Below are 12,060 nucleotides of genomic sequence, written 5' to 3'. Positions count from 1 at the left end.
CTAAAACAGCCCCAGTGTTCTGTACATAACTCGATATGTATGAGAGAGAACCCGCGAGAAATAATTTATGGCCGGTTTTATGCTCACGCGAGAGAGTTTATTGTATTGTATGTAAGAGTGTTATAAAGTCAAGAGCAGAGAGAAGGCTTTCTCTCCAGAGTTTTCGATGTTAGAGGGTCGTCTCTGTTCCACCAACGATATGTGCCGTTGCTATCAACGCCACGAAAATTGAACGCATGTGGCGGCGGCGGTTGTTCGAGTATGTGGCAACACAATTGACAGTGGGGCCACCAACTTTAGTATATCTTGAATGCTTGACCGGTGAAAAGGTGCACGTCGGGACCAAAATTGTTGTCGTTTTTTCTTTTGTGTTTCTTCAGCACACGCACACATCTACAGGCCACCGCGAGGGCCACAAATGTTAAGAAAAAAAATATTTATGTATTCTTTCTTCCAAAATTGATTCATTCAATGCTGAAGACATTCTAACAGTTGCGCGAAGACATTTTGAATATTTTTTCTTGAAGATTTTTATGTAGTTTTGTGTTTCAATTAAAAAGAAAATTAGTTCCCAAAAAAACATAGAAAAAAGAGGTTTGGAGACAGGATAAAAGGGATTTGTGATAAATCGCAATTTTCAAGGTGCAAACGGGTGCAACGGGTTTATTTTCTTTGGTGTTGTTTTTGTTTTGGGTTCTGTGTGTTTAAAAGTGGAGCCCCACAAATTGCCTTGAGATTGAATGACAGTGTGCTGCTGCTGCTGAAAGAATTGGAGGAACAATCGCTGATACTATAGCACAACAAGAGAGATCTTGCAGTAATTGGAAACTCAGTGGGAGAGGGGATTTTGAAGGAATAATGCCACAATTTATCACAACAGCACACCACTCAGATGACGATGATGCCACAATCTCCAGGACGTCCAAGGATGAATTCTCCGAAGCGGTGAGTATCACTTTACAACATTTTTTTCTTCATTTATTTCTTCTATGTCTTTTGCCTTGGTCGTTGGTTCCTCGCGCCCCTGACCATCCCGAAAAGTATTTTCTGTGTGTTGGGGTTTCTTGTTTGTTTATTGATCTTGTGCGTCTCTTGGGCTGAAAGTGGTGGCGCCATAAAAATGGATTACGTCATCGATCAAAACACATGCGAATAGTTCCATGGGCCCAACACCAAAAGGGAAATGACTTCGGTGGCACAAATCATCTGTGCTCAGCATTGGAACAATTCATATACAACATAATGTTTCGGGGGAAGGGAACACTCGGGGAAATTTTTGTCTTTACGCTTGAAACGAGAATTTTGCGGTTTTCCTTGATATTTAAGCAGAGAAGGAGATATTTTGTGGGAACATCGCATATTCTGACCACACGATGGAATTTTTTTAAATGATAAAAAATTGATAATTTTCATTTTATTTTAAACGAGGGATTCATTTCATTTTTTTAAAAGTATTTTCTTGTATTTTTAGAGACTGAAGAAAATAGAAATTCATGAGAACTATAATTTCTATGTTTTAGCCAAGACACAATTGTAGTTCTCAAACATAGAATTTAAGTTTTTTTTAGTGAATTTCACCCATTATTTCATGCACAATTTTTAATTGAAAAAAATAATGAAAAACCTTTAAGAAGGATATTTTTTTTACCTTTCTTACCAAATTTTATTTTAGTCAAGACACACTTTAGAAGTTCTCAAATAACAAAAAAAAATTAATCTCTGACTTTCTTTACAAATTAAGTCAACACCATTCGGTTTTATTTTAAAATGAATGAATAAAATAAAATAAATTTGAATATTTTAATTTAATTCAATTTAAAGAGTTCCGAGTAAACTATTCACGAATTAACAAACGTTCCAAATATTTTCTCTCTCATTTCAAATGAAACCTTTACCTAATATTTACAAAGTGACAGTGTTTATTTTAATCAAGCTCTGGGAAACAATGATTATGTTGAAATAATATAGTCAATAGATGAGTGAGTTTGTATCTATATGTTTTTTAATGAATCGATCATTTGCGGTACAGTGAAAATAAATATGTAGAATATTGTTGATAAATGTACAAGCTGAATAAAGAATTCTCACCTTTTGGCAAGAATTCAAATTAAATAATATTTAAACTCATGTTTAAACACTAAATTAGTCATGAAAATTATGAATTGAAAGAATTTTTTTTTCTTGAGAACAGTTTTTCTATGTTTTCACCAAAGACACATACCAAATATTTTACTTAAGAAAAAATAAGCAAAATATGGCAAAGGAAAGCTTGTGATGAAGCAAAGTATTTTTTTCCTGAGTATATCGCGAGGGTTTGCTGTTTGGACGAGGTTGGGGCACTTCTGTGGGTGCTGTGGGTGATAGTGGCTCGCATTCCGGGCTTGGCATATCAAAATCAATACAATGACGGAGAAATAGCTTTGTGTGGCCACAGATAGCACAGATGGGAACGCGAAGCACGTTTTGGCAATCAGAAGAGTCAGTGGGGCGAGTTTCTTTGCTATAACGTCGCGCAGTCTTTTCCGCTGATTACTTCCCATCTTGCGATGCGTATGGAGACAATACGTGAAACGAAGAGAAAAAATCACGCGAAAAAAAAAGCGCCAAGTGCCATGTCAAGAAGGTGAGATCACCAGCTCAAAATATGTAAGAACTTCTGTGCGAGGGGGGACCGCGAAAAAAAAATCTCCTCATCATTGAGGCATGACGAAGAGGTCCCATGAAAAGTCTTGTGTTGTGAGGAAATCCGCACACGGAGGGCAAAAAGCGAGCAAATCTCGGGAGAATTCTCAGATTCTTCTTGCGCGCGGGATGAACTGTTAGGCATTTAACATAGAATAGAGCTCAATGATCTCTTCACTTCTTTCACCATAATCTTCCAGGGCAAGTCTCTCCTCGCAAGAGAGCCATCTTAGCTATGCTCGCTGCATGGAATACCGGTTTCGTCTTGGGCGAAATTTCAAAACTCCCCATGGCCGCGTCTCCGCAGCATCCACACGGCGCAGTGCCAATTAATTTCACATGGCATTTAAATCTCTTTTTTTTTTTTTACTTCTTCAAACAATTCTCTGCTGCAACTGCCACGGAAATTTTGCTGCCTCATTTGCGATGTTTTGACTCCTTTCCTTTAGCTCGTCCTGTCCAAAAATAATCCTCACGCAGAGAATATTATCTGTAGCAACGCAGCCAATTGTCAGGGCTTTTTCAAATTATAATAATCTGTCTTGAGTTTATTCTTCTTCGCCTCACTCTCTCTGTGGACACATCTGCATGAAAGATGAAGTAGAAATTTGGGGTTTGTTTACACAATATTTGATTCCATTTTGCGATGAGAAATACCAAAAATATTTTAAATTTGTGCTTTCCGCAAAAATTTCAAATGCCAAGGGGTTAAGAACTTAAGGAAGAATGAATTCATCTTTAAAATTTTTAATTTTATTCTTTTTGTGTGACTAGATTCGATTAAGAGTAAAAACAATTCTGAAGGATTTTAAACAGATTTAAAATTTTCATTTATTTTCTGAATAAAAAGAAGTCATTTTCCGACTAGAGACAACAATAATTTTCCGGGTTTTTTGTCGGTTAAATAGGGGTTTTCAATTAGAAAAACTCACGTTTTCCAGAGCTTTCGGCTTCGTTCGGAGCCTTCTTCAGTCGATACAGAGAGAAGGAATTTATTTACAAACATTTTCTACAAAAAGGGGTGAGAACCCCCATTTAACTGACGAAAAACCCGGAAAATTTATTGTTATTTTCTGAATATTCAGATTACGAAAAAGTCTTAGAACTTTTAACGCGAAATTTCAAAACATCAGTTAAGGATTGACTTTTCCAAAAGAGTTTTGTAATTAAAGTTCGCGGAAACTTCAAATAAACTCATAATGTATCTGAGTTAAGTCAAAAACAAAGTTTCCCATGATTTTTCTTTGTACATATTTTATTAAAAAGAAAAATCATAGATTTTCCGGCAATTTATTGAATTATTAAGATTCTTCTCATCTATAAAAGAACTTTATGAAAAGAGACTAAACTTTCTTCTCGTCTTTTTAGTCAGGAATTAAAATAATTTAAGTAGATATAACCCTTTCGCGTCCATTGGGTCATACGCTTACCCAATCGTGAAGCATTTTATTGTCAAGAATTTAAATGAATTTAATTATTTTTCCAAGTTAAAAATACGTTAAGATTACGCAGAATAAGCCAAAGAAGACGTTTTGACTCTGAAATGGCCTTTGAGAGCATTTACAGAATAAATATCGCTATAAAATGATCGAATGTTTCAATGTTTCTATGCTTCATGCGGACGCGAAAGAGTTTTAAATGGAATATATAATTAATTTTTCATAAATAAATAGGTATTCCCAGCATTATTCTATGCACAAGAATAATTATTTTTTTCAAGAAATATTGATTAAGCAATGTTTTTTTTGCAAATTAAAGCTTCTAAACTTTCTATTGCGTGCCCTTGTAAGAAAAAAAAACAAACTTTAATGTTCTCCGTAAAATTCTTAATGGAAAACATCGGAAGTGATGGATGAAAGTTTCTTTTTTATATAAAAATAAATTCTAATAAAGATGGAAAGGAAGCCACTGGAGCAACCCTTTTTTCGGGCATTTTGGGAGCTTCTCTTAATTAGAAGTAGCCTGTCCGTATGGAAAATACCGGGAGATGGAAGGAGGCTTTTAATAAATCATTCGTGAAAAGAATATGGCGTGGACATAATTCACCTTTTCTTGCTTAATCATCATCAAATTAGCTCCCCCAAATTGATGGGATCGCGGGAAAAGAATCCAACAATTCCCCATTATGTGCCGCATTGAATACCGGTGTGTGTGGAAGAAGCTCCACGGTGCGACTTTCCGCCAGACAATTAATTTGTCGTGTGAAGAATTGCGGGAGTTTGAAGATCACACACGCGGGCGGGGGGAGGGGAGTTGTTGTGCAGCCAGACAACACCGTGTTGTAGTATATTTTATTGATAAATCATAAATCCAATGAAGGGGTAATAATTGTTTAATTTTATTTGTTTATAAAGCATAAATCGATACAAAGGGGTGGAGGAGAGGTCAAAGAGGCTGTTTAGTATGTTATATATGTTGCTATGTAGGTATGTAGTTATGTATAAAATTTTATGGGCAAGTGTGGAGTTTGGACAATTGAGAATATATTGAGGCTTTCATGTCCCCCGAAAATGTGATTCATGCAAATTGAATGGCGCGCGCGAGAGAATGAAAAAAAAAATTGAAAACATGCGGCGTTGATTTTCATGAATTTCCCCTTTGTGAATTTTTCTAAATTCATTTGCAACAAATCCTTCCCAACCCCCGGGCACCCACTGCGGAGTCGCACGGAAAATTGGCCCATGAGTTGCGGAGGAAATTGATGTCGATCGAACAGATGGTGGAGTGACATTCTCATGGCGTATTGAATTTTGTGTGTACCACACACATCACACTTTACAGCACCAAACGCTGCCACATTGTGTTTTACAAGAAATTTTACTCTACCTCGACACGAGGTATTGTACTATGTATGTATGTAGCTGAACTCTTTACGAGATTTGTGCCATTTCGAGGCAAAATCCGCACATATAAATAAGAAAAAAAAAAAGAAATCTCATCGTGCTTTTTAAAGCAGAACCTTCTTTTGAATTTTTCTTTCGTTCAAATTGAATTTTTATTTTTTTTGGGAATTTAGTATTTTTGCCTCCCTGAAAAAAAAAAAAGAATCTTCCAGTGCATGAAAGAATTGGAATGCCATTGAGTATATAGTTATTTTAATTTCATTTAATACACCGCATGAGAGGGTATGGCCATTCTCGGGGGCACTAAACCGCGAAATGGGGAAATTATTGGGAATTTATGGGAATCTCATTTTTGGCACGAATACCGCCGCCATATGGGATACCATGCCGAGGAGTACTCTCGCTCTTCTCACGACATATGGGCGGGGGTGTTGGGTAGCCCAGACAGACGGAGAGACAAACAAAATTTACGCAACAATGACACACAAAACCTTCCTGCTTACCACCTGTTCCTGCAATGAAACTCCTCTCACCTTCTGTGATGCCTATTTTTACGACACAAATTCTATATATTTTCTGCAACGACATTTTCTGACGTTTTTTGTGGGTATATAGAGAGGAATTTCCTCCAAAAGAATAAATAAAATATAATAAATTCGCCATAAAAATCCGAATGAATTCAACGTGTTCTCATTCAAGAGAAAAATTCATTGAGTTTCATCATAAATATTTTTATTTCCTTGTTTCCTCTTTATTCTTTACCTCATTCTTGGACTTTATAAGACACATAGCTCTGACTTTTTGAATATTTTTGACCTTTTCTAATTTTATTTATAAATTTTTCTTGATTTAATTGGTAAGCAAGATTATTCGAAGAAATTGATTTTCTTTAAAATTTTGAAAAGGAAAGTAGTTTTGTAAGAATTTTCATTGTCTGAATTTTCATTGGTCATACTTTGTAGGTTAAAGAATTTCTTGAGAAAATTATTAATGTTAATTAAATGTTTGCCGCAAAATTGTGCCGGAAAAACTCAATTGACCAAATTACCCCACTCCAATTTTCCGGATAAAACCATTTCCACAGGAAAATCTGTTTGAGATATCGGGAAATGGATGACACTATCGTGTTTATGAGGGATCAATGACCCCTAATGACGTATAAACTAATTTTTAAGCTTAAATAAATATATCGAAAAAAACGACGAACTTGAAAAAGTGAAAAAATGATTTTTATCAAATAAAAGAAAATCTAATGATCGGATTTTCCTCAAACTTCGTACGATTGAATATCTCTATGGGGAGTATAAACTGTGCAGAAATGGATTTTCTAACATTTACCATACTTGAGATATTGCCATTAATGACTTTGCTAAAGTGGCCAAATTACCCCGTCTGTCCCTACATAAATATGATAAGAATTTATTGCCTAGAATTGTATTATTTATGGAATTTTCTTTGCTAAATTCTTGGACAGTCTCAAGTATCTCAACACTTTGAGCAACATTAACATGACTAAGAATTACATTTCCATATCCCTCAAATCCCTACAAATCCCTACAAATCCTTCAATTTTTATTCACAATGCGTGAATTATTGCAATACAAAAAAGAACTATTTATCCCATCAGCAAGAACCTTGGAACATTTCCACCATTTCCCCTAAATATCTCGATATGTAGGAATGTTGATAAAAGTTAAAAGTTTTATATGGAAAATGCGTCCCTTGACTAAAGCGAGGGACAAAGTAATATGCATTTTGTTGAATTTATGGGGCGATATGAAAATTTTGATGGGACATTAAAGTAGCATAAATAGCGTGCATGGAGCATATCGATGATGGAGTGGAAGCTGATGGACTATTTTGGGAAATTATCAATTCTCTATGGGAATAGGGGTAACTGGGGCAAAATGTTATATCGCAAGGTTCGGAAAATGGACTGAAAATGCATTTTCCCATTGAGATAGAAAGAAATCGTGTGAGACAAAGTTGTAGCCCAGAAAATTTCCTATAAGACAGTCGTCATTATAAAATTAAAATATTTTCTCAGTACATACCAAGGCAAATATACTTCTCAATTAAAATTAACAAATTGCCCCATGTTCCCCTATGCGAAATTTTCTCCTCTGCGTCACTACAAACCCCGTGCAAGATGTTCCAAACACGTGGTTTTGTTTATGTTTTGCTTTTCCTTTCGTTGTTTTTTCGTGAATTTTCAAGAATTTTTCTTTCCTTTCTTGAAAAGAAAATGTTTTATTTTATCAAAAACATTTGGCAGAATTTCTAACTAAAAAAAATTATTTAGAATAATTTTTGAATTTTATTTCGGGTAAATAAACAATTATAACTGATGGAACATCTTGATCCATATGGCATGTGGAGATATTTTTATATTTTTTTCCCCGGGAACAAATTGAATTATTTCTTGTGCAAAAGAGCCCAGAGGCTCCAGGTATGGTACAACCGATCCATCCATATCACACCGTAATTAATATTTATGCTCAATATGTGAAGGCATTGCAATGCATCTTGCCCAGGCTTTGTGGTGAAACATTATGCATGATGTGCCCCAAATTCAGTTTGATGTTTTTCCCCAGAGGCCTAGTTAATTGAATTTAGGAGAGCACCGAGGCGGGAGGATGTGTTTCGGGGTGGAAAACTTCCGACCTCCCACCCAACCTCACATATAGAGGTAATTTAATATATACGAGAAGGTATTTTTTTCCATCTCATATGTTAGTGTATTTCGCACAACATCAAAAGGCCAAACATAAATTGGGCAGACGTTCTATAATGGAAATTTAATTGGTGTATTGTATTCACATAAATTTACTTTAATTTCCTCCCTTCAATTGGAAAATAAAATATTCCAACACAGTACGACCCCCGTCTTAGCACTCAAATTCTCACATCATTTGTCGCTCCACCCAAAAGCTTTTTTTTTTTCTATTCACCAGCGCGCGGATTTTTGGTGGGGATTTCGGTGGATGATGTCACGTCTTGAGGTATTCATCTATAAATATAATATTCCTAATTGACACTCTTTGGGTATTGTTCGTCGTACGTTCTTTTCCTCTATTGATGGAAATCTTTTTCTTCTCTCTCTGTCTCTGTTCTCTAAATGGCCTCACCACGCTCAGTGAGCACAAAGTATTTGCTTGCAATTCGCGAGAACATCACCTCTCAAGAGTGCAATTTAGCGGGGACTGTGGAGAAATTATCGACGATTAGGTCATCAATAGAGTCACATTTACTTTCTGCACTTGTGAGCTTCAAGCGCTTCAAGGAAGGTGCTTTAAAGTGATAAAAATTCATCGGAAATTTTTATTTGATTCCTTCAGAGTGGATACACTGAGAGAAAAATAATGTACATTGAAAGAAAAATTCGTTTTTTTTAACAGTGAAAGAGCGAAGGAGTTTATGTACTTTAAAGCTCTCCTGAAATTTAAAAGAAAATCTTACAGGGACAATGAAAAAATTCTGAAAACTCTCAATTATTTTGCCCTTGATTCACGTTTTCTATAACTCATTCTATAGAAAATGTTTGATAAAAGTTACGAGGTCCCCTTGTCAGTGCATCATGGCGTGACGAAAAGGAGCAAAAATGTGCAATTCACGTGCCAATATTTTGCTTGTAAGGTCTCACAGTTTGGTGTCATTTTCACCTCTTTTATTATTCTTTTATTATTATTAATTTCTGCTTCTCTCATAATGTCTTTCCGAAGGCTTCCCCGCGTCGTCAGCCTTGCGCCAATTTGTTGGTGTGGCTTTTCTACCTCCCCCTTTCGCGGCTCACACCTCCATAAAATGCAACCTGTCGCCAAGACATTTATCACCATGAAAAACCACAACCGATGGCTCTATTAATTGCATTCGAATTTTCTTTTTTTTCTTCCATAATTGCGCAAATATCGTGTTTCACGAACAGGTGTTGGATTTTTCTTTTTATTTTTGGGGAATTTTATTGAGGAACTTTCAAACTTCCCGCCCTTCTTGCAATGTCCAGAGATATTTTAAAAAATTGTTGACAACTTTTCTTAAGTAGGAAAAGCTAAGAAAAAAATACTTTCATGGCGCTTTCCACAAAGCTTTGGGGAAAATTTCGGATAAAGCGAGAGAGAGCGGAAATTTTGGTCGCGTGAGCATACAAATTATGTAATGGGAAATTGTTGTATCAAATGGCATACAATACAAATGTGCAATTTGAGGGGTAGTTAATTACGATAATTGAATGGGGAATTTTAAGTGTATCGCTCTTTTGTAATTGCACACCGAACTTACACGCAAAAAGCTCCTGTAAATTCAATTTAAACTTTTGCAATCAAGGGGCTAAGAGACGGAGACTTTTTTATGTTTTTTTGTGAAAAATTTTCTTTTTATTTAACTTCTGTTGTTATGTTATTTGCGAAAGCATAAATTTTCCGTATCAAAGGAGAATGAAAAGAAGAAAAAAATAGCAATTTGGCTGCAATATTTGGTGAAATTCATTACTCAGACAGTCTTAAGATTTCTCAAGAAAGAATTAAGTTTTCATAAGCGAATCTTGGGATTTATTAACCCTTGCATTGCCATGAGGGATAGGTGACCGACCCCAGAGCAATAATGCCCTAACTCTTATAGACATTTAGAACCAATCTTTTGGGAATAAGTTCCTTGGTTATCTGAGAAGATTGTGTCAAAATTTCAGGTCGATCCGCCCACTAGAAAAAAAAAGTTATTAACAAAAATGTAAGAAGAGGGAATTCAAAAATTTGTGTAACGGTCAAATTTATTAAATTTTTCTTGTTTTTGTCACTCGTTGTCTCTTTCATGACCATTCTAACCATTCAAATACGATTTTTATGTTCTAAAATGAACAAAAGACTTCTTATTAAAGTCTTATTAAAGCTCATTTGCTTTTCTTGCGAAAAAATCTATGGGGTCGGTCACCTACCCCATGGCAATGCGCATGAGTATTTTGGTCATGGCGTACGGACGGTTAAAATAGGCTGAATCAGATGAAATGCATATTTTTCGATGATTTTTACCAATTTCGACGCCCCATTCATTGAAAAATATGAATTTTAACCACCTAATTTAGTCTGTTAGAAAATATCTAAAGTTTCGATTAAAAAAATTTAAGAATTCTTAAGAAAACTTAAAAGATTCTAAAGAAATCTTAAGAAAACTTGAGTCTTTTTAAAAAAATCCTAAGTCTGTATGATTAGTGAATTCACCCATTGTCCCATACCTATGTACTCACGTAGAGAAAATTTGATTAAATGGAATTAGTTGGTGCCAAGATATCTTTTTATTGCTTTGCAATTATGTATACAACCTCTTCGAAATCAGGGAACCTTAATGTGGGCCTCTCTCTCTCTGTTGTGTGGAGATACTGCGCGCTATTGAGACCTCTTATCGTGCTCTACGCTTGATATGAGGGAGAATATGTCTTGAAGATTAAATTTCTAGGAACATTAGCGATAGCTCAAATCAAATATTGAGCACTCTCACATGAAAAGTATCAGTGAGAGTGAGAAAAAATATTCCCTCACCACATAAAGCTCATTCACCCAAAACGCGCAGAATTTTTGCCATAGTCGACAGAAAATCCTCCAAATCATGCATATTTAAGCACACTGCAAATGTGACGCAACTTTGTAAAGCTCACGCGGACACAGAATTCCTCCGCGGAGAATTATGCTTAGCAATGTTCCCACAAAAGCAACAATGTTGCGACGCGAAAGTGCGTTCTGCAGATGCCGAAATTTCTTGATATTTAAATTAATACATAAAACGAATATCGATCTCGTATCGCCTTTTTTGGCCAGCGTCCTACTTTCGCATGCCAGATGGAGTTCTTCTTTTACCTCTGTTTTTTTTCTTTCTCTCTCCAGTCAGACAATTATGAAGATTTTGCATCTCGTCGTGGAAAGTGAGAGTTTACTAAATTTGTGTGTTTGCATCAAATGTCGAAAGTAGCATCGACTTTTAAAAGTTTAAACGAAAAAATTCAACATCTTGATGGGAATGTAATAAAATTTTCCGAATTGGAATTGAGAGAAAAAAATTGCTGCGAGTTCGATATATGGTGATATTTGATACTTCAGGGGGATTTATCTGGCTTAAAAAACTGTCTATTTTAGATTGAAAGAGAATCAATATTTTGAGCTTTTTATATAATTTTCATCTCCTATAAATTAGATTTAGCTAAAAGTTTTTCACTGAAAGCTGCATTTACCTTATTAATCCTTTTTTTCCACGAATTATAAGCTTCTAAAATATTCAATAAGATTCCTGATTCATTCGAAAGCTCAGTGTTTTATCAATTTGTTTTTTTTTTATTATTCAGTAGAACTTTCAATATTTCAAAGTTTTCCAATGCAGGAAAACTCATAAAATCCATTCTATGGACTCTCCGAGGATTTTTTTCATTTCCTGATAATCCAACGAATGCTTCTATTCTCTCTGGGATACAATGAAAGCGAAACATCCACGTGTAAGATATGAAAATTTAACTCTATTCTAATTCAAAATTAAGGGAAAGTTGTCCAGTTCT

At 35.3% G+C, this 12,060-nt stretch overlaps 1 protein-coding gene across 1 annotated transcript in view; it reads left to right on the top strand.

Annotated features, from left to right (window-relative positions):
• The first annotated feature begins 277 nt into the window (after positions 1-277).
• The window catches only part of LOC129791703 (four and a half LIM domains protein 2), a 77,107-nt gene continuing 65,324 nt past the window's right edge, over positions 278-12,060 (top strand). The window contains exon 1 of the mRNA XM_055829993.1: positions 278-945. Within this exon, the coding sequence (XP_055685968.1) occupies positions 859-945 (87 nt within the window). The 5' untranslated portion in view covers positions 278-858. The remainder of the gene's footprint in view (positions 946-12,060) is intronic.

Source organism: Lutzomyia longipalpis, chromosome 3, assembly GCF_024334085.1.
Source record: "Lutzomyia longipalpis isolate SR_M1_2022 chromosome 3, ASM2433408v1".
Classification (NCBI taxonomy): Eukaryota; Metazoa; Arthropoda; class Insecta; order Diptera; family Psychodidae; genus Lutzomyia; species Lutzomyia longipalpis.
Note: the sequence above shows the minus strand (reverse complement) of the source record. Positions and strands in the feature narration are given on the sequence as shown.